The sequence below is a fragment of the Rhinatrema bivittatum genome, chromosome 8, assembly GCF_901001135.1.
Source record: "Rhinatrema bivittatum chromosome 8, aRhiBiv1.1, whole genome shotgun sequence".
Taxonomy (NCBI): domain Eukaryota; kingdom Metazoa; phylum Chordata; class Amphibia; order Gymnophiona; family Rhinatrematidae; genus Rhinatrema; species Rhinatrema bivittatum.
The window spans coordinates 199,789,475-199,811,016 of record NC_042622.1 but is presented as its reverse complement, the minus strand read 5'-3'; the positions used below and the strand labels follow the sequence as shown (position 1 = coordinate 199,811,016).

General features: G+C 43.6%; 1 protein-coding gene across 7 annotated transcripts in view; it reads left to right on the top strand.

The window, feature by feature from the left end:
* The window catches only part of PAFAH1B1 (platelet activating factor acetylhydrolase 1b regulatory subunit 1), a 253,167-nt gene that overhangs the window by 206,897 nt on the left and 24,728 nt on the right, over positions 1 to 21,542 (top strand). For all 7 annotated transcript variants that reach the window (XM_029612510.1, XM_029612506.1, XM_029612508.1 and 4 more), the window contains one exon: positions 8,139 to 8,307. In XM_029612510.1, the coding sequence (XP_029468370.1) occupies positions 8,139 to 8,307 (169 nt within the window). The remainder of the gene's footprint in view (positions 1 to 8,138; positions 8,308 to 21,542) is intronic.

Here is a 21,542-nt window from a genome sequence, read left to right as displayed (position 1 = left end):
ATCAGACCATCTCCCTGCTGTCTGTGGATAAAGAGATGGGGAGGAGTATCATCTGTTGTGACCCTTTGGATGTCAGGAGACATTGTCAGGTATTTGGAGGTTACTGATCCTTTGCAGAAGTCAGATCGCCTGCTTGTCCTTCACAACAATAGTAGACAAGAAGAACCAGCCTTGCAGGCTACAATAGTTCATTGGATTAAGGAGGTAGTGTCAGCTGCATGCATGGATGCTAGGAAGCATTTACGTAGTTGGGTTCAGGCTCATTCCACTCAGACTCAGTGTCATGGGCAGAAGTTAGATTTTTGTCTACTGTCGACATACGCTGAGTTGTGAAGTGGTCCTCCTTACATATCTTTTCCAAGTATTATCACCTGGATGTTCAGGCCTGGGAGGCCGTGGCATTTGCACATGCAGTTTTGACTGGACCACGGCAACCTCCTGCCCTATTTGGGAGTAGCTAGGGTACATCCCACTTGTTCTGGATTCATCTGACTGGATGCTAAGAAATAAGAAATTACTACTTACCTGATACTGTCCTAAAGAAAACTCAGATGAATTCATCTTCCCTCCCTTGGCTGCCATATGGTTACGTATTGCTTCTCTTGTGCGCCTACATGTTACAAGAATTACTGGTGTTACTCCAGTTCCTAGAATAGTATTCTTATGTTCTTCTCTGAGCTCAGTGTTGCTTGTTGGCTGAGTATTTATATGGTTATCTATTTTTAATCACATTTTTTTGCTAGTCTGCGCACAATTGCTTTTGGAGAGAATACTAGCAGTCTGAGGTCACTGCAGGGGTATGAGTACTGATGTCAGTTTGCTCAGTCTCCATCTGCTGGTAGGCATGCATAACCCACTTGTTCTCGATTCATCTGACTATCCTAAAGAAAAGGAAATTATCAGGTAAGTAGTAATTTCTCAATTTCCAGGTTCTGGGGAAACAGCTTGGACACAAGGGTGAAGACTATTGCCTTTTCAAAAGTGTTACTTGTTCACAGAAAGGGGAAAAAGACTAAACCATAGTCAACTTTAATATGCACATGCATATTAAATATAATGTAAAGGAGGTTTTAGGTATATAGGGGACTGGAGCTGTGTATGGAATTGTAAAAGGCTTTATGGAAAGATGACAGGAAGAAGGATCCTTATTAAGAGATTCAGGTATATCTTCAGGCATTTAAACTAGAAGATGGGGCTGACAGAAGAAAGACAAATAGACTTGGCATGTCGCTTCTGACACATACAGGAACTAGGTGTAGAAAATAACAAAATTATTCAGCTCAGTAGTCCACTCCTAAGCAAAGGGCCAAAAAGCAAGCCAAGAAAGAATATCTGGAAAGCTATGAGCACAAATACTCATAGTCTAATAAAATTCCAGATAGTCGGGCTTGAATATTGTTGCTGTTGCAGATACATAGCTCTTTGTCTCATGATTGGAATACAGCCATACTGGGCTAAAACCCATTGACAAAGGATAGAGATGACAGAAAAGGGGGAGGAGTCTGTCATGCATTGAAATGCAGGATATTTGGGGAAAGGAGCATTGTGGGCTATATTAAAAAGATATGGCACATCCATCTATACTGGTGTGGTTTACAGGCATCCGATTTTGAGAAACTGTACAGAGATCTGGTCAAAGACATCCAAAAGGAGGGAAGCCAAGGTGAAATGTTGCTTGTTGCTGGTTTTAATCTGCTGGATGAGAGTGGAGTATCCTTTCTGCAGAATCTGCAAGAAATAGAGAAATTTTGAATGGCTTTCAAGGAGCTCTGCTAAGGCAAATGGTTATGGAATCCACGAGGGGAGACCTGGTACACACAAATGGAGATTGTATTTCTATCTGGGTAGGTCCCCCCAGCACTAGCAATCATCAGACAGTATGGTTTGATGTAACGGCCAAGATAGAGAGAAATTCACACTAAGATCAAAGGCTTTGATTTCAAAAGTATTGACTTTGATAAAATGGAAAGGTACCTTGAAAAGGAACTGGAAGAAGATTGGTGAAGTGGAACAGTGGACCAAATTGAAAAGTTATAATAGCAACTAATACTTATGTAGGAAAAGGAAACTGATGTGACTATCTAAGGAGGTGACTACAAAAAAGCTAAAAGATCAGCATTCAAAAAGTACAAAAACTTTAAAAAAAAAAAATTTTTTTTTAGAAAAACCCACAGGGAAAAATATCTGGAGAAGCTGAAAGAGGAATAAGTATCAGGATAGTAAAATCTCAGCTGTTGATCATCAATGATGTAGAGAGATGACACACTTTTTCAGATAAAGACAACAGTCCAGAAGTGGTATAAGTCTGAAAAAATAAATATGGAGCAAAGGTTGAAAAAAGATGGAGTGCAAAAATATTAAATACTTCAGTTCGGGGTTCACTAAAGAAGGCCTTGATTGACCATTGCTGGTTGGCAAGAGTAACAGTGGGGGTGGGATAGATACCACACCATTTATGGAAGATAATGTTTGGGTGGAACTAGCAAACTGAAAGTGGACACGGCCATGGGGCTAGGTGAGTTGCATCCCAGAATACTAAGAGAGCTCAGAGATGTCCTGGTGGGTCCGCTGAAGGACCTGTTCAATAGGTCCTTGGAGATGGGAGTAGCGCTGCAAGATTGGAGAAGGGTGAATGTGGTCCCATGTCACAAAAGTAGTAGCAGGGAGGTGGCTGTAAACTGTAGGCCAGTTAGCTTTACCTCAATGGTGGGAAAATTAATGGAGACTACTGAAGGATAGTGAACTATCTACAATCCAGTGAGTTGCTGGTTGCAAAGTAGCATGGCTTTACCAAAGGAAGATCATGTCAAACGAATCTTAATTTTTTTTTTTTTAATTGGGTGATTAGAGAATTAGATCAAGGATGAGCACTTAATGTGATTTACCTAGATTTCCACAAAGCTTTTGATACTGACCTGCATAGGAGGCTCTTTGACCAAAATGAAAAGCTTGGGTCCCAAGGTGGTGGACTGGATTACAAATAAGTTGATGGACAGACAGCAAGTACTGGTAAATGAAACCTACTCTGAGGAGATGAGTCAGAAGTGAAATGCCACAAGGATCTGTTCTGGGCCAGTTCTGTTCAGTATCTTTAAGCGATACTGTGGATGGGTTAGAAGGAAAAGTTTGCCTTTTTGCAGATGACATGAAGATATGCAACAGAGTAAACACCTGCAGGAGTAGAGAGAATTAAGTGATCTAAGAAAACTTGGAGCGCTCGAAAGTTTGGCAACTGGGATTCAGTACTGAAGTGCAGAGTCATGCACATTTGGGGTGCACAAATTCAAAGCAGCTGTATATGATGTGGGCAAAAGACTGTACACAGACAGGGAAAGAGACCTCAGGATGGTAGTGTCTGACTTTCTGACGGCAGCGAAGCAATGACAAGATGGTGGCTATGGTCGTAGGAATGCAGGGCTATATGGAGAGGCATAACCAGCAGGAAAAAGGTGGTAATTCCCTTGTACAGATAATTGGTGAAGCCTCATCTAGAGTGTTGTATTCAGTTCTGGAAACTGATCTAAAAAAAGATAGACTGGGTGGAAGCATTCGAGAGGGGAAACACCAAAATGGTGTGGGGTCTGCATCAAAAACCATATAAGACTGAAGGACCTGAATATGTATACCGTGGAGGAGAGGAGAGATGGAGATAATACTTTTAGGTTATTAGAAAAGTGTATTAGATGCATATCACTCAAACCTTTTCTCATGGAAAGAAAGAGCTAGAGGTCGTGCGATTGAATTCTAAAGGGGGTAGACTCAGGAAAACATTAGGAAATTTCTTTACAGAAAGTTAGTGGATGCATGGAGTGCTCTCCAAGAGGTAATGGTGAAAACAAAAATATTGGACTTCAAAAGGGCATGAGATAAACAGAGAATCCCTTGTTGCTAAAACATGGAAATGAAGAAAAAACTGGGGTATCCTTTAAAAAAAATAATTTGCTGGTCAGACTGGATGGACCACTTGAATATTCTTCTGCTGTCATTTACTATGTTCCTATAAAAATTATTTCCCTCTGGCTTCTAAATATTTTTGACTGGTGCTTAAAGTTTTATTTATTTTTTTTTTATAATCCCTAAATATTTTCCACTCTTGATTATGGCAATTCAAGGACTCTGGTAACTACCTTAAGTAATGCTCCATGTCACTTAGCATATCTCTTGGTTAAAAAGGTGTATAGACTAAGCTGCTCAAATATACAGGCCGATACAGTAAAAATCACTGCAGAGCGGGCAAGTACCCGTTCTCTCAGCGCGCGCACAGGCCACTTTCCTGTGCGCGCAATTCAGAAAAAAAAATTATTCAAATTAGAGCCCGCGGTAAAAAGAGGCGCTAAGGACACTAGCGCCTCTTTTTGACAGGAGCAGAGGCTGTCAGTGATTTTGACAGCAGACGCTCAATTTTGCTGGCATCGGTTCTCAAAGCCGCTGATAGCCACGGGTTCGGAAACCGGACGCCAACAAAATTGAGCGTCCGGTTTTCAACTCGCGGGCTGATTTAAATTGTTTTTTTTATTTTAAATATTTTTACTTTTGGGTCCTCCAATGTAATATCACCATGATATTAAGTCTGAGGGTGCACAGAAAGGGGTAAAGCTAGCGCATCAAACGCGCATCCAAATGCCTGATAGTTAATAAAAAAAAAAAAAAAGCAAAGTAAAAAAAATTAAAGATGAAATTGTATATTAATTTGGGGTATCAGAAAGCTGTCAACTTGCGGTTAAAACACGCCGCCAGCAGACTGTTCAATCATTTACTGCGTACCATTTCAAAAAACATTTTTGTTAGCAAATAAAATAAATATGATTTTCAATGTCTAATGAAACGCCTAATATTAGCCAATGTTTTGAAAGATGACTGCATCGGTCTGAATTTAGGGGAGAGGAAAAAAAAAAAACTAATCTGCAAACAGTTTTCAACCATCATGAGTCACAGAATCTCAGTACAGTCCAGCCAGTCTCAAGAAAAACGGGATCTCACTAAAGGTTCGTCATAATGTGACATGCTTTAAATCCAAAGGCAAGGTGGTGAAATTGATGTACAATGTGACTAACCATTGGTTCTGAAACACAGAAATTGATTGTCATAATGTATCAGAAAACAGAAATGCAAAACGGGGGACTAGTGCAGACTAAAAAAAAAAAAAGACCATTGATATTTTAAAGAAAATAGGCCAGTTCAAGTTCTGCATTTAATCTCGGGGGAGCCATGGACTTGAAAAGCTTTGAAGTCACTGCCCCACCAGTCCTTAAACCCTACATAAATGACATTAAACCACAAGTATGAAAATGCATGATGAAATGCAAGGCAATGGGAAACCAGCGGAGCTGTCAAATGGTTTTTGGTACAGCTACTTACGTTCTAAGATACGGACACCTACCTACATGTTGAAGTCTTTCCCAAATCAGGTCACAAGGGCACAGATCATCTCATAGATTACATCAGATGTGGTATAGCCTGTTACATGATGTAACTGTATAGTATAGTTTTCCCACAGAGACAAAGATAGAAGAGGTATCCAAAGATACCGGGCAGACTAAACACGAGTCACAGGGCCTGTGATGGCCTAAATCATGAGAGAAATTTCTGATAAAAATTGCATTTCATTAGTTTATCTCTCAAATGTTTGCCATGTGTATAAGCAATACGTGGGGGCTTTATGAACTCAGGATGTAATTGGAGAATGTGCCAGTCTGAAGATGGCTGTCCATATAGTGTGAACATCTGTAGAAAAAGGTAAAACACAAGTTAGCATGGAGGAATCGTGTTGCTGTAGTAGAAACTGCCATTCTCTGTGGCAATACCTAGCCCATTTATAGGCTTTGCAATAACTGATAGTGAATATCCCCTCTCTTTGAAGCAATCAAACATCTTCTAATGAAGTGCAAGCCCGTTTTAATTGGAGAAACTGAGACTGGAAGGCTTTTTTAAACTGGTGGGGTGAGTGCTGTCGTAGCGTTAAAGGCTGTTGCTCTCAATTACTGATACAAAGACTTTTTGTAAAGCCACAAGCAGACCTTTGGTGCCAATCCAATAATCTTTGCGGAAAGCGGGTGCTGACTTTTCAGTGCCCGCTTTCTTAATGTACACATGGCGCCCGCAAGGGGGTGCCATGTAATATGTAAATTAGGGGGTTGTGCTAGGAAGGAGGCGCTAGGGTCAATTGCGCGACCTTAGCACCTCCTTGTTGCCGGTTATGAAGACGGCCACAGAGTTTATCGGTGGCCGTTTTCGTTACTGGCAGACGGCCGGTTATGAAAACGGACGCAGAGTTTACTGGTGTCGGTCTTCATAACCGGCAGCCGTGGCGGGTCGTGTTAGCAAGGAGGCACTAAGGTCGCGCAATTGACCCTAGTGCCTCCTTCCTAGCACAACCCCCTAATTTACATATTGCATGGCGCGCCCCCCCCCCTGTGGGCTGCCGAGTTATTTTATTTTTTTTACTTTAAAAAAAAAAAGTACAGAAAAGCAGTTTTTCTGCTTTTCTGTACTTCTTTTCAATGCGCTCAGCTATTAATGCCTGCTCCAGGCAGGCGTTAATATCTGAGCGATAAATGTCTCTGAGACACACACTTATCTTTTTGCAATTAGAGTGAATGAGTAATTGCCTCATTCACACGCATTTGCATGTGATGAGCGCTAACTCATTCACTCCGCGTCGGACGCGCATTAAATAGGTGCTAATCCCCCTATTGCATTAGGGGGTGGATTAGCACCTTTTTAACCCGTGTCAGACAGTGGGTTAAACAATGCGCTCGGCTGAGTGCACTGTATTGCATCGGCCCCTTTGTGATTAGGTCAAGAGAGGCAAATTTGATGTATGTTTATGCCATGAACTTCAAGTGTGGATTAAGTGAGCATACTTAGCGTTCCGCAACACCCAGTCGCTTTTTAAAATGTGAATCTCAATGTCGTGGATGCTTGATTCCCTTATTTTATCGTGTCCACATAAAATTACGAGGGTGATGCACTCACTTAGGTAGTGTAGCCTTTACATTTTCTGAAGTTGGGACTTTAGGCCGGTTTTTTTTTTCTGTTTACAATTCCTCTCATTAAAAGGAAAATATTTATGCATGCATATATGCTTCCTCTTGCCTACAAGCCTTTCCTTGAATATTTGCTTAATGATCACTTTGACTTCTATAGAATAAAGGTTCCCACGGAGGTAGCATATCCTTAGTGTTCAGCTTTTCTAAAAACTCGAGAAACCAAAATATGTCTAGAATCTATCTGATATATTCTGCTCACTCTGACACTGACCGCCTGGTCTGAAAAGCACTCGAGTATTGGCTTGTTTTATTCAGTTGCTGAGGACTGGAAAGCTGTTCTTTCATTTATATAGCATGAACTAGCTTTTGTCTGTACCAGTCTAATTAGTTTTGTTCAAAGGAAGTGTTCAAAATTAATTGAATGAGGAGTAAATTGTACTTTCCCATACTAATTACTTGTTGACACCCTTTAAGATTGTCTTACAAAAAAAAAAGGCTTTCCAGCCCATTTGATGGTGTCTGCGGGATAATGCTGTTAGGTTGAAAAGCTGAGGTGAAGCAGTGACTTCCAGAATCTGTTTTCAGGGCTGATGGGAAGCGAGTAGATTATAAAGCTGGTGACTGTTAACTATGAAGTGGGAATCAGCTTAAAGAATAATGTAAGGTTCCTACTAGACCAAAGTTGGTCTGAGAAGAGATTGCCCTCTAAACTGGAGGGTATACCCCATCCAGTTTATATTGACGGAAAAGTGCATTGATGATAGATAAACAATACTTGGAGAAAGAAGACTTCTACTGACAGAGGATCGTGGAATGATTCTAGAAGGAATATAAAATATTTTACTTTTAAACCATCTGAATGAACATACTTTGTATACTTAACTGTTCATTAAATAACATTTATTTACATTATTTTGGTGCATATAATGTCTTATTTTTTTTTTAAAAACCTGCAATTAAGACCAGTTAATAGAAGTTGAGTGTGGTTAATTTCCTCTCCCAGCTTTGTGATTTTTCTAGGTCAGCCCTTCTGTCTTTTTTTCTAATTATTCAGAGAAGTGCCAGACTGGCCTGCTGAGTGCAAATGTAGGACTGGCGAATGTGTTGGGTGTTTGATTTCTGCTAACTCATTTTCTCTTCATGCGACAGGTGTGGGATTATGAGACGGGAGATTTTGAACGCACACTTAAGGGACACACAGACTCTGTACAGGATATATCGTTTGACCACTCCGGCAAACTATTGGCCTCCTGCTCTGCTGATATGACCATAAAGCTATGGGATTTCCAGGGCTTTGAATGCATCAGAACCATGCATGGTAAGGGGGCAAAGGATACGGGTCAGTCAGTGATCCAGAAGGTGAATGGAAGACGAGTGCTAATCCAGAAAATTTAAGAAACAGGTAGTATGCTGTATCAGTGGTGCAGAATGGTTGGCATTGATTGCAGTTCTTTTGCTTTATATACAGAAACTTGAAATTATTTTGTGTATGGACTAATCTTAATGTGCCTGATCAGGCAGGTGGCCAGAGATATTCCACGCTGTGTAGCATGGAATATTTCATATGGCTTGGGTCTGTGGCATTGCACCAGGAATTAAATTGGGCAGATGAGATGGGCCTAATGGTCCTTATCTGCCATATATTCTGTTTCTTTCTGCTAGCTTCTTATACAGGATGCACCATTTTGGCTCTGTATCTGAACTTGATGAAAGCAGATTGCACATGAACATATTTTTCTAGTTTTATAGTAATCCCTCCCCTCCCCACCCCCAAAAAACATGTAGCTCTCCAAACAAACTGAATGTTTCTAATGACAGGTTAAATACTACAATATGTATATTTTTTATTTACAGAGCATGTAATATATACTGGAGGGAGTAATGATGCCAAGTGCATGTCCTCTCCTATTTTTGAAGTGACCTGGGACATGACAAGAGCAACATAGTATGTCCACATATCACTTCCTTGAGTTAATGTGGTCTTACTCCTACTTAGGCATATATTTACTGGTAATTAAAAATGGTTTTGATTTGTGCCAAACTAATGTAGCCAGCAGCACACATCAGCTAGCATGTCTTGAGATTTTTCACATACACAAACTGAAACTTAAAACATCTTTTTCAAAGTTGTGAGCTCCCTGGTTGGTTTGTTCAGTCTTAAAAGTTTGTGCCCTTGAATGTTTGGCAGTACATGCTCTTAGCCATAAATTGTGTTGAATCTTTTTTAGAACTATGTGAAATCTTTTATTTTTAAAGAGATCCTGTAGTAGGGCTGAACAAGTTGCTTACAGCTCATGGCACTAATTAGTAATGAAAATTTACAAATTGGGCTATAAAATCCTTGGCAAAACTGTCCAGAAATGTATAATAAATCATGCTGAGATACAGTAACAAGTTGGTCAAGTACAATAGCCTGACAGATCTGAAGCATAAATCGTTGAATCCTCAGAACGGAAGAACTAGTATTCAAACCTTGAATGATTTAACTGTTAATCAGAAGTAACTGCTGATGGCTTTTACTGGCCATTGCTTCTGGAAATGTAGAATTTTTCATGGGGCTGTAGTGCAGCCATGGTATTTACTGAGAGCCATTCTGAATACTGCAAGGATAAAGTTCTAGATAATTGCAAATTATTTTAGGTGATGCTTTTTGACAACCGCAAAAGAAACCAAAATGAGATTTATCCAGATCAGTCAATTTAGGAATCTAATATGTAAGGTTTCTTTTCTAAGGAGGAAATTTTCAAAAGGATTTACACACTTAAAACTGGGATTTACGTGCATAAATGTGCTTAAGTGGGCTTTTGACAATTGCTATGAGATATACTGTTGAATTGTCAATAGGTTTTGTGCACATAAGTGCATGGTAAACGTGTAAATGGGCTTTTGAAAATTGCTATGACATTTGCATTACGTTTTCATGCAAAAATTCTATGAAAATTACCTCCTCAAGCATATATGTGGACCAGTTATGTGTTCTGATTATTTCAAGAAGTATGAATTTTGATGTAATAACCTAATAAGCTGGAGTCGAGCTTTGTGGTCCTGTTTTTCTGCCTAGGATGATCACTGTAGGCTCATTAATCTTATTGTGAAGCTTTATTTTTTAGTCTGATTGGAAGAAAAATGGTTTGCTGTAATCTCTCAAAAGTATGCTTGTTGCACTGATTTGAGAAGAAATGTGTTTCTTTCTCAGGGGAAGTAGAGAGAATACAGATGTAATTCCCAAAGAACATAAATGCAAGTAAATAGAGAATTGTTAACTCTTAACACAAAATATTCTTTATTAAGTGTTTCACCTTATCATACTGTATAAAACTATTCAGTTTTATAACATGAACTTAATAGCTGTTAGAATGCTCATCACCCTGACCTAACAAATTGACACAACAAATACATCAGTTATAAACATATAACCCATATCTCACATACATGCCATACATTCCTACAAACACTGATACAATAAAATGCAAGTCATTCAACTATACCTAAATATAAAAGTACAAATTGTAATTGCAGAATATACATTGATACAATATGTACAACAAGATATCCCCACAAAAGTATACACTGATACAATGTGTGCAACAGAATACCCCAACTGAGGCCACTGTTTCATCAAGATGGCTTCCTCAGGGGGATTTGTGTTACAGTGTATCTTTAAAGAACATCTTGGAAATTGACACAATGAGCTAAGTCTGTGTTCTAACAATTATTCGCTTGCAGATCCACTTAGAGGGCTAGTAAAGTGAACTATCACAATGGCACTGTGACATAACTAGAAAGGAGTATGTTAAAAGTTGAAAAATGAAGAAAAAATGATAAATGTATATAATCACTTTTTTTTGGATGCCGGGGCCTAGTGGGGCTGGACAGCCTCTTGAGCGGGGTCGGTTATGTGGCAGCTAGGGTGAAGTTCCCTCCCTGCTCAGTTGCCTGTAGGTCATGCCAGTATCCCCTGTTGGGGTTATGGGAGGCCACTTGCTCCAGGCCTGGGCGCCAGACATCAAGCCTTTCATGTGGCTGTAGTTGTCCATTTCTCCCCCCGCTCATCTGGGAGTGTGGCCATATGGGTCTTGCAGCAGAGGCTGAGTTTGATTTAGGTGCTGCATCGTGGAATTCCTTCCCCTGCTATCAATATGGCACAAGCCCTTCCTCCTATCGATGCAGTCAGTGCAGGGCAAGCGGCCTCATCTGGCTGGGCCACTACTGTATTGGCAGAGTGCATATTGTGCGTGCCTGCCTGCATGCCAGCCTAGGTTGGAAGCAAACAAGTTATACTAGGGCATTTTAACCAAGCAGTGCATATATATCCATTCTTATTAACCATTTGTGCTGCACCAGATGCCCTTTGCAGCAGCTATCTTTCATTTTCATGCGGGGTCACACTAGGGGTCCATCGGGCCCAGTGTCCTGTTTCCAGAAGTGGTCAATGCGGTTCGACTGCCTGTCATGTGCCCAAGCACTAAATAGAGCACTTGCTGTGGGAGCCATTGATGAGTGGTGACTGTTTGCTAAGCCAACTAGATTGGTGGCAGTTTCTGGCTTTCTCCTCTTCAGAATTTGTCCAGACCACCTGGACCCGGCTGCATTGAACCACAACCCTTCCAAAACAATATTGTGACTGAAATGACCTGCCTTACTGTCAGCTGCCTTCACATGCCTGCAGCCTGTGCTGTAGCAGGAGGCATGCAGTGCAGATGGCCTTCTTTCCACACCTCTGTGATCTAGATTGAGGAGGTGTGGTTAAGTAGTTGGAGTAATAGGCTGAGAACGAGGGTATCTGGGGGAGGAGGAATAGCCTAGTGGTTAGAGCAGTGGGCTATGAACCAGGAGACCAGCGTTCAAGTCTCGCTGTCACTCTTTGTGACCTTTGGCAAGTCACTTTACCCTCCATTGCCTCAGGTACAAAACTTAGATTGTAAGCCCTCTGGGGAAAGGGAAATACCTGAATATAAACCGATGTGATATCTCAGATCGAATGTTGGTATATAAAAATAATAAATAAAATAAATATCCCATATCATCCACTAACTCCCTGTGTCAAGTCACTTTACCTCCTTCCAGCAGTAACATATACTGCTATATCCCACTTTTATTTTCTGTTCTGGGAGCAATTCTAATTTGACAAATGCATCCCTATTTTGAATGGTTTCAGCTCTTTTCTTCCAGGGTCGATATCATACATTACCTGGGTGACTTTTTATTCGTTGGCCTGAGCGAGTCCAATTGCTGTTTATGCTGCCTCCGCAAATTTCAGTTGTTGGCAACCTATTTTGAAGTCCCTTTGGCATCCATTAAGATTACTGGAGGATAGAGTGGCGGGACATGTTGAACAAAGCTGTGTGTGTGAAGAAGCTGACTCTTCAAGCTTTGCAATCCATCGCGGGCAGCCTGAATTTTGCCTGTAGAGTGATACCCAGCGGAGGGATCTTCCTCAGAAGACTGGCCGCGGTGACTGCAGGCGCACACAGGCCTCATCACTTCATTTGGCTTTGACACCCATGCGCAATGACATTGTCATTTGGGTATCCTTCCTGGCCGATTTCAATAGGTGATCTCTGCGGCTGGAGCCTTCACTTTCCAGAAGGGATTTAGACATACACACTGCCTCTGAAGAATGGGTTTTTGGGTTGTACTGACAGGGTGCATGGTCTGCTGCACCTTGGCCAGACACATGGATTGAGGCAGGACTAACCTGGAGTGTTATATTCCTCGAGTTATTTCCCATACTTGTGGCTCTTGCGCTTTGAAATACTGAGCTGCAGAGTAAGCAAATCATATTCTGGTGCAACTATCATGTGGTTGTCCTTCTGCTGAACCGTCAATATGCTAAGTGTCTGTGCAGAACTGCTTAGTGAGGTGTTACTGGCCAGTTTACATAGCAATACCACTATTAGAGCACAACACTACCAGGGGTTAGCAATGGAGGTTGAAGATGTTTTACCCTAAGCTAAGTGGGAATTATTTCATAAACGGGTACCCACAGTAGAAGAGACAAGAACCAAAGCCCCAGAACACCTATGGGGGATTGGTCACCAACTACCAGAAACCTCATAAAAGGATCGTTAGCCGGAAGCACATGGTCAGCTTACTGTAGGAGTCAGGTGGCTGGCCCCCTTGGTTGGGGACGGGGGGGGGGGGGGGCAGGTTGCAATGCTGCTTCGCTTGGTTATTACGACAGGCAGCTGCGGTGGTGGTCTAGCCTGGCCTTTGGCAGTTGCCTTACTGGCTTGGATTCCAGTCCCTGTGCCAGTTGACCTGATGGTAATAATCTCTTCAGCCAAGGAATTGGGGGCATCCAGAGGCTCAGTGGTTAGACAACTGGCAGGTCTGGCCTTTTTTTTTTTTTTTAAAGCGTGCAGATGGGGAGATCCCACCAAGTCCTAGTTGAGGATGAGGTTGTCAGGTTGGTTGAGAGAGTTCGGGCCGACTACGGATACACGGCTTTCGATAATACATGACCTGCTGGGAACCCTACAGGTGCTCTTGGTATTTATTCTGCGTTTCTAATGCCAAACCCAACTTGTTTTGCCTTGCCTTCTCACTGGTCTTCTTAGAGCTTTACGCAGGGGCAAATTGGTCGCATCTAACAAGAATGATCAGGGTACCTTGTGGCATACTTTTCTGGAACATATGTACACCTCTAGCATTCCATATCAATATACATATGCATTCGGCCATTTGTTGCCCCTTTTTTGGCACTTGAGGGATTCGAAAGTAGCTCCAGATGCCATCACAATACGTTTGGGGGGGGGTGGGCAACGACCTTGGCAAATTAACAAGCAAGTAACTAATCTCAAGGATCAAGAGCGTCTTGACAGAGTTATCTACTTGGCTCCCGTGTACTTATTTCTGGTGGTTTGATATTATTCCTCGTCTAATTGGAATGATTAAAGACTGTGGAAGAGGGAACACAACAAAGTCAACAGTCAGATCTGTGTGTGGACCTGCAGGCTGAGTGTTCGCCAGATAAGGCACAAAGGGATGGATGACCAATGGCAAGATTTGTTGAAGTAAGACAGAGTTCATCTTTCGGACATTGGCTATAAAATAGTCAACAACCCCCTGCAGAGGCTCTAGAGGGATGGTTGTTGGGTATTTATGTTGGCCGCAGCTTAATGTTGGTGGGGGCATGAGGCAAGGGCGCTCCCTACCTCGTGTTTATGGCGGTTACCCAGGCCGGTAGGGCCTTGTCGGATGTGATATAGGCAGGCATCATGGTGTAGGTCAGTAGTGGACTGGCACCTTGGGCAGCTGAGGGCAGGGCATTCCAGAGGTCAGGGAATCTTGCTTGGTGATGGGGGGGGCGGGGGCCTGGGCTCAGTGCTGCCTTGTTTGGTTATTGCGGTGGGCAGCAGAGGAGCTGGTATATCCTGGTCTTTGGGCAACTGCCATACCAGCTCAGGTACCAGTTTGTCTAAGGGTATATGTATATATTGTTAATAAAGCTGCAGCCTTTTTTATCCAATATATGTTGTTCCATTGTATTAAGAAATGTTTGCATGCATGGCTATGGGCCAATCAGGTGATTGGGGCAGTAGGTGATTGGGAAGTGGGAGGAACATGGATGGGACGACAAAGTTGCATCTGCTAGAGTTAATAAGTGGGCCTGCGCCCCAGTGCCCGGAGCCCACTATGTAACTGCGTGCTGCGCATGGCACCCCAATTACATCAGGCATGTGGGACTCCAGCGCCATGGAGCGTGGGGTTACCCGAGCCGCGGCGCTGCTTCCCTTCGTCCGGCATGATATGACTGTGGTATGGCGGGGGACGGGAGAGAACAGTTGTGGGCTGATGACATCACAGCCCTTTTAAAGAGCTGTGACTGAGGTGCATCTGGCCTCTTCTTTCCCAGTCAGCATTCCCACCCACCCACCTTGCTTACCTTGTTAAACAGGAAATTTCAGGTTGATTAATAACTTGTTAGTTATTTGTATAGTGATAGGAATATGTGGTTAATTTGTATTTGACTGCTTGTATATGGGATTGATAGCACCCAGTGTTAGCGTGGCACGTTTTCTGTTGATATACATATGAGGCAGGTAGCAGCGTGTGTTACGTAGTCACATGATGGTGAAATGTGCATACTGTAGGGTTACTGTCACAGCAGAAGGGAACAGGCAGTTACCCAGGTCAGTAGGGGCTTGTCGGACATGGTGCAGACGGGCAACACGGGCCAGGCCAGCAGTGGACTGGCGCCTTGGGTGGTGCAGAGCGGGGTGTTCCGGAGGTCGGGGGCCCCCTCGCTTGGTGATGAGGCGGGGGCCTGGGTTCGATGCTACCTTGCTTGGTTATTGTGGCGGAGTAGCTGGTGTAACCTGGCCTTTGGGCAGCTGCCATACCGGCTCAGGTACTAGTTTGTCTAAGGGTATATGTATTGTTAAAGCTGTGGCCTTGTTTATCCAATATCTGTTTATGGAATGTGTGCATGTATGGCTGTGGGCCAATCAGAGGTGATGGGGGTGGTAGGTGATTGGGAATTGGGAAGGATGTGGTCTGGACAACAGTACAGTCGTGGCTGCTAGTTACAATTGCTATTAAAGTGGAATGAAAAGATATGAAAACTTGACAATTTTTATATTAACTTACGCACCAGTGACTAGTACATGCTAGAATTCTATTTTTTTAATTAAATTATTTTGTAGGTGGTAAGTAAACTATGACAGTTATTCAAAGTTCTCAAATCACAAGAGGATTATGAGAAATTGCAAGAGGACATTACAAGACTGGGAGACTGGACATGCAAATGGAAAATAAAATTTAATGTAGACAAGTGCAAAGTGATGCACTTGGGGAAGAGTAACCCAAATTATAGCCACACAATGCAAGGTTCCACATTAGGAGTCACCACTCAGGAAAAGGATCTAGATGTTATCGTTGAATATGCTTTGAAATCTGCTCAGTGTGCAGCAGCCAAGAAAGCAAATAGAATACTAGGGATTATTAGGAAAGGAATAAAGAATAAAACAGAATATCATGCCTCTGTATCGCTCCATGGTGCGACCTCAACTTGAATATTGTGTGCAGTTCTGGTCACCACATCTCAAGAAAGATACAGCAGAATTTTAAAAAGTACAGAAAAGGGTGACCATGATAAAGGGGATGGAACAATTTCCCTATGAAAAAAGGCTAAAGAGGTTAGGACTCTTCAGCTTGGAGAAGAGACAAATGAGGGGCGATATGATAGAGGTCTATGAAATGAGTGGCATGGAATGAGTAAACGTTAATCAGTTTACTCTTTCAAAAAGTACAAAGACAAGGAGATACCCAATGAAGTTACTTAGTAATACATTTTCTAGCATGTAGCAGATGGACTCAGGACCAATGGAGCAGTTGGAGACTGAGTCAGAAGCTCTCTACCCCTTGGACCCTGCAACAAAGGAACTCCTGAGGTTTCCCAAGGTCGATGCCCTGGTCTGTGCCACCACAAAGCGCACTACCATGGCTTTGGGCAGGCGGTAATTTCTGAGAGTAAAATGTGTGGCCAAGCCGCACATTTTACTTTCTGTATTGCGCGGGACTAACTAATAGGCTCATCAACATGCATTTGCATGTTGAAGGCACTATTAGTTTCGGGGGGGGGGGGGGGGGGGGGGTGTTGGACGCGCGTTTTTTACAGTAAGGGGTAATAGCACGTGGAAAACGCGCATTCAAACAGGGGCTAACGGTGCGCTCGGCCTGAGCACACCATACTGAATTGGCTTGATTGTGTGGTGTAAACCCTTGGAGGGACATCTGGCTTTTGTGCTTTTCACCGCTGGCAAGTTTATTTGGGACTGGTGGGACAAGTGCAGGAGAGGGACAAAGTCAACATTTTATCCATAAATATATTTGGCAGGGGGATGCAAATTGCACTAGTCTTGAACCAATGGGACAGTAACTTGATATTGAAAAAGGGTATAAAGAATTTTGGCTTGATCTTGGTTACTGACCAAAGTGTTTCCCAACCTTTTCAAGCCCAAGGCAAACCTATGTTATCAAAAATCTGTCATGCCCACCTCCACAACCAGGCATTACTAGGGAGCACTGTGAATGCTCCACCAGTCTGACATCCACATTTTAGAACAAAGGGATAGAGGGGCAGAAACATGCATGAATGTGTCTCAATGGATCAGCACCTTCTATATATAAGTGCAGGAGAAGGGAGAATTCTGTGTAGTGCGAGCACTTGGCTGTTAGCAACATGTTGCGGCCAAGTTAACTATCTAATCTCCTTCACTCCTACTGCTCTGAACCCGGAGTCACATCTGATGCTCAGGGCATGCACTTCCTGTCTCACTAAGTCTAGGGATAAAGCAGAGGTTGGAAGGACTCAAATGAGGCTTGGGGGATGGGGAAGATGAGGATATGGCAAACCAAGGGGGTCCCATCTAGCTATGCCCTGCATGCTTTCCATTAATCACTAACAAGCTGATGCAGTAAAGTGTGCTCAGGCGGAGTACACAGCCCCCATTTGGGCGCGTGTTTTCGACATGCTATTTTTACCCCTTATACAGTAAGGGGTAATAGTGCGTGGAAAATGTGCGTCCAACTCCCCTGAAACCAATAGAACCCCCAACATGCAAATGCATGTTGATGAGTCTCTTAGTTATTCCCACGCGATAAGGAAAGTAAAATGTGCCGCCAAGCCACACATTTTACTTTCAGAAATTAACTCCTGCGGCACCAGGAAAGTGTACAGAAAAGCAGAAAAAACTGCTTTTCTGTACACCCTCCGACTTAATATCATAGCGATATTAAGTCGGAGGCCCCAAAGATAAAATAAATAAATCTAAAAATAAGTTAAAAATCTGCCTGCGGGTTGGAAAACAGATGCTCAATTTTGCCAGCATCCGTTTTCTGAACCCGTGGCTGTCAGCGAATTCGACAACAGACGCTGGTAAAATTAAGCATCGGCTGTCAAACTTGCTGACAGCCGCCGTTTTTGTCAAAAAGGATGCGCTAGGGACGCGCTAGTGTCCCTAGCGCCTCCTTTTTACCGCGGTCCCTAATTTGCATACCTGGTCTTCCTGAATAGTGCGCCCAGGAGTGACCTGGGCACATGTCGGGAGAGTGGGCGCTCGCCGGCTCTCCCGCGAAGTTTTCTGTTTCAGCCCATATATTCGGGGGCTTATGCTGTAGTTAGGAAGAGGAAGTAACCATGATTATGCATTATCTCAGAAAGGAGCTACATGTTTAAGAGCCATGGCTCTTGTTGCTGCAAGTTACAGGGTGTAGCCCAGGTACTGGCTTGGATCTGAGCATCACAGTGGTGACTTTTCTGTGACACACCTGATCAGGTCTAAAGGTTCACTAGTTGGGAAACACTGGTTTATTTAGCGATATAGTTTTTAAAAAAAAAATATATATATATATATACCCTAGGGGACATCCTACTTTTTTTTTGTACTTTTGAAAAATCACAAGCAATTGGGGGTGGGGAAAAATTCAGAAATGCATGGAGCACAAATTCAGTGAATCTTTTTCTTTCTTTTTTTGTTCTTTTTTTTCTTTTTCTCTTTTTCTCTCTCTCTCAAAAATCGCTGCCTGATTCTCACAAACTTGTATATCTAACCTTCGGATTCAGTGGTCTTTAATTGGGATGATTGTAATATTGGTAACGCCATAGTTAACTGATTTATTTACATGACTGGCAGTTTTAATCACTTGTCATTTTTATCATTTATCACTTAGGAGATAATTACAAAGCTAATCTACTATGTGCATTGGAAGTTGGCATAATTTGACAAAAAATGAATAGTAGTTGAAGGGATATTGACACTTCTGTTTTATATTCCAGAATATATTTTGAAATTGTTTACTTATGGAAAGTTTTTTTTTAATAAGTCAACATATCAATTTTTACATCTGTTAGCAATATTGTATACAAATAGAACAGAAGCTGTCTACAGCAGTGTTTCTCAAGCTGTTTCTGAAATAACCTCAGCCAGTCTGGTTTTCAAACTTCCACAATGAATATATATGAGGGAGATCTGTATACAGTGGAGACAAATTTGCATGCACTATCTCATGCATATTCATTATAGATATCCTGAAATCAGATTGGCTAGGAGGTACTTCAGGGCCAACTTGAAACAGAGCTAGAATAAAGAGACTTTTTTTTTTTACTGGATATAAATGTTACTACTTTAAATATTGCATTATTTCTCCAAAGACCAGCAGGATGGTAGTCTTCACACATGGATGACATCAGATGGAGCCCGGCATGGAAAAATTTGGTCAAAGTTTCTAGAAACTTTGACAGGCACACTGAGCATACCCAGCATGCCACTAACCATGTGTTCATGCAGGGTCCCTCTTCAGTCTCTTCTTTTCTGCAGAGCTGTCACCTCACAGTTTTGGAGCTTGCGCTTCTTTTTTGATAATTTGCTTCTTCAAAATGCTTTTCTTCACCTTCCACATGTCACGTAGAGTCCCTCAACCTTTTCAGCCTCTAGTCGGTAAGTTTTTCGGGTCATTGTGGTTGATCGCCAATGGTGTCTCCTTTAGGTACCTGCTGAACATCGACTGCGCGTCACACTCGTTTTCCTGCGGTATCTACTGGCTTCTGCCAATACCCCCAGTGCCCTCGACCTTGTCCATCACAGACCCCCCATGAGGTCTGTTCTCTGTCTAGGGTCTTCCCATGATGTCCATGTCTGTGATCTCTGTGCCCAGATGACTCCTAAGGGTCGTCGAGCCTGTCTTGACAAAATAGAAAAACTCTTTGGGTCCAAGCAGTTGGAGCAGTCCTTGGCGTTGGGAAAATCCACCCTACTTGGTAAGGAGCCCCCGCTGACTCTGCTAGGTTCTCCTGCCCCAACTCTACCGGGTCTCGGGCTTGGTGTGGGGGACAGACTGCTGTCGTCCTGTTCCTGATAGGGCTCGTCTGCATCAGGCAAGGACCACGGTGATCATAGAGAGGGGTCCGAAAAGCACTGGCATCGATCATCTTCCAAACCCCAGACCATGAGAAGGCATCGACCTCCGTGCCTCCCATGAAGCAGTTAAGGGTGGTAGAAGCCATTCCCTCTGACCCCACCAAGGCCTCCAGGCGGCCTCCTCTGGCACTGGTGGAGGGCTCTGTTTCCATTCTGCCGGCGGCTCCTCAGCCCATTTTGTTCTCGTGGGTTTTTGAGGAGGAGCTAGAGAGGCTCATGGCTAGTGGTTGGCTGGGCCCTGCAGGGCCTTGAGCCTCCAGTTCCCTGACCGCCTCCGCCACAAGAGCCTACTCCACCGGTGTCAGCAGGGGTGAGGCCCCCCCTACGACCCCTGGGAGGGTGAAGCGTCTGTATCCTTAGAGGAATCTGAGGGATCTGTCTTCTGAACCCTCTGCCCTGGAGGAAAGACGGCGATCTCCCCCTGAGGACATCTCCTTTACAGGGTTCATGAAGGACATGGCTGAGTCTGTGCCCTTCCAGTTATTGACAGAGCAGGACTCCAGGCACAAAATGCTTGAGATACTGCAGTTCATGGGTGCCCCGAAGAAGGTGGTGGCAGCGGTGCCAGTCCGTGACATTTTCAAGGAACTGGTACCCCGCCTGTGGGACATCCTATCTCGGTGCCACCGGTTAATAGAAAGACGGATGTGGTGTACCTAGTCCAGTCATCAATTGGGTTTGACCACCATCAACTCCCCCACCAATCTGTGGTGGTAGTCAGCCCTGAAAAAGGCTGAGGATTCATACCCATGCCTCTGCTCCACCAGGGGGATGTGTTAGGACGCAGAGTGTTGCAGGGCACCATGCTCATTGCCCGCATAGCTTGCTACTAGCTTTAAACGGGGCAGTATTTCTGAAATCTGTGGAAGCAGGCCCTGGAGTTCAGTGAGCATCTGCCTCAACAATTCCAGGAGGATTTTCAGGATATTGTTCAACTGGAGTGTGATAAACATGAAGTCCGCTCAGCTTATGATGTCTTCGAAACAGCAATGAGATCTGCTGCAGCGGGCATTGGGGCCCGTTGGACGGCTTGGCTTCAAACATCCAACCTGTGCCCTGAGGTAAGGACTGTTTGCCGACTTGTACCAGTGAGAACCTGTTTGGGGACAGGATTAAAGAGGTGGTAGCTCAGCTAAAGGATTACCAAGAAACCCTTCAGCAGTTATCGGCTAGCATTTCTGACAAGCAGCCTACTAGGGAACCCTCATGGCAATTCCCGCAACGGCCTTTCTATCGGCCTCATAAGTATTACTCGCCTGCACAGAGGTCCAGGGTTCAGAGGCCTGTCCCCAGAGCCAGACAGAGGCAGCCTAGGCCATTTAGGGTGGCCACGGCTCCTCCAAGGAACCCTGCCATGGGATTTTGACTGGTGGCGAGGGAGTATGAGCCACCCTTCCACGCAGGACCCTAGCCCCCTGGTTGGGGTCATCGCCAACTTTTTGCAGATCGATGGTTCTCGATCACATCGGACCTCTGGGTCCTATCCATGGTTCACCAGGGTTACTGGCTACATTTCCAGCAACCTCCCCCCCCCCCCCCCCCCCCAGGTCTCCAAGTGGAGAGCAGCAGGGGACGTCTTGATACTTCGGGTAGAGCTCTCAGCCCTTGTTTCCGCTCAAGCGATCAAACT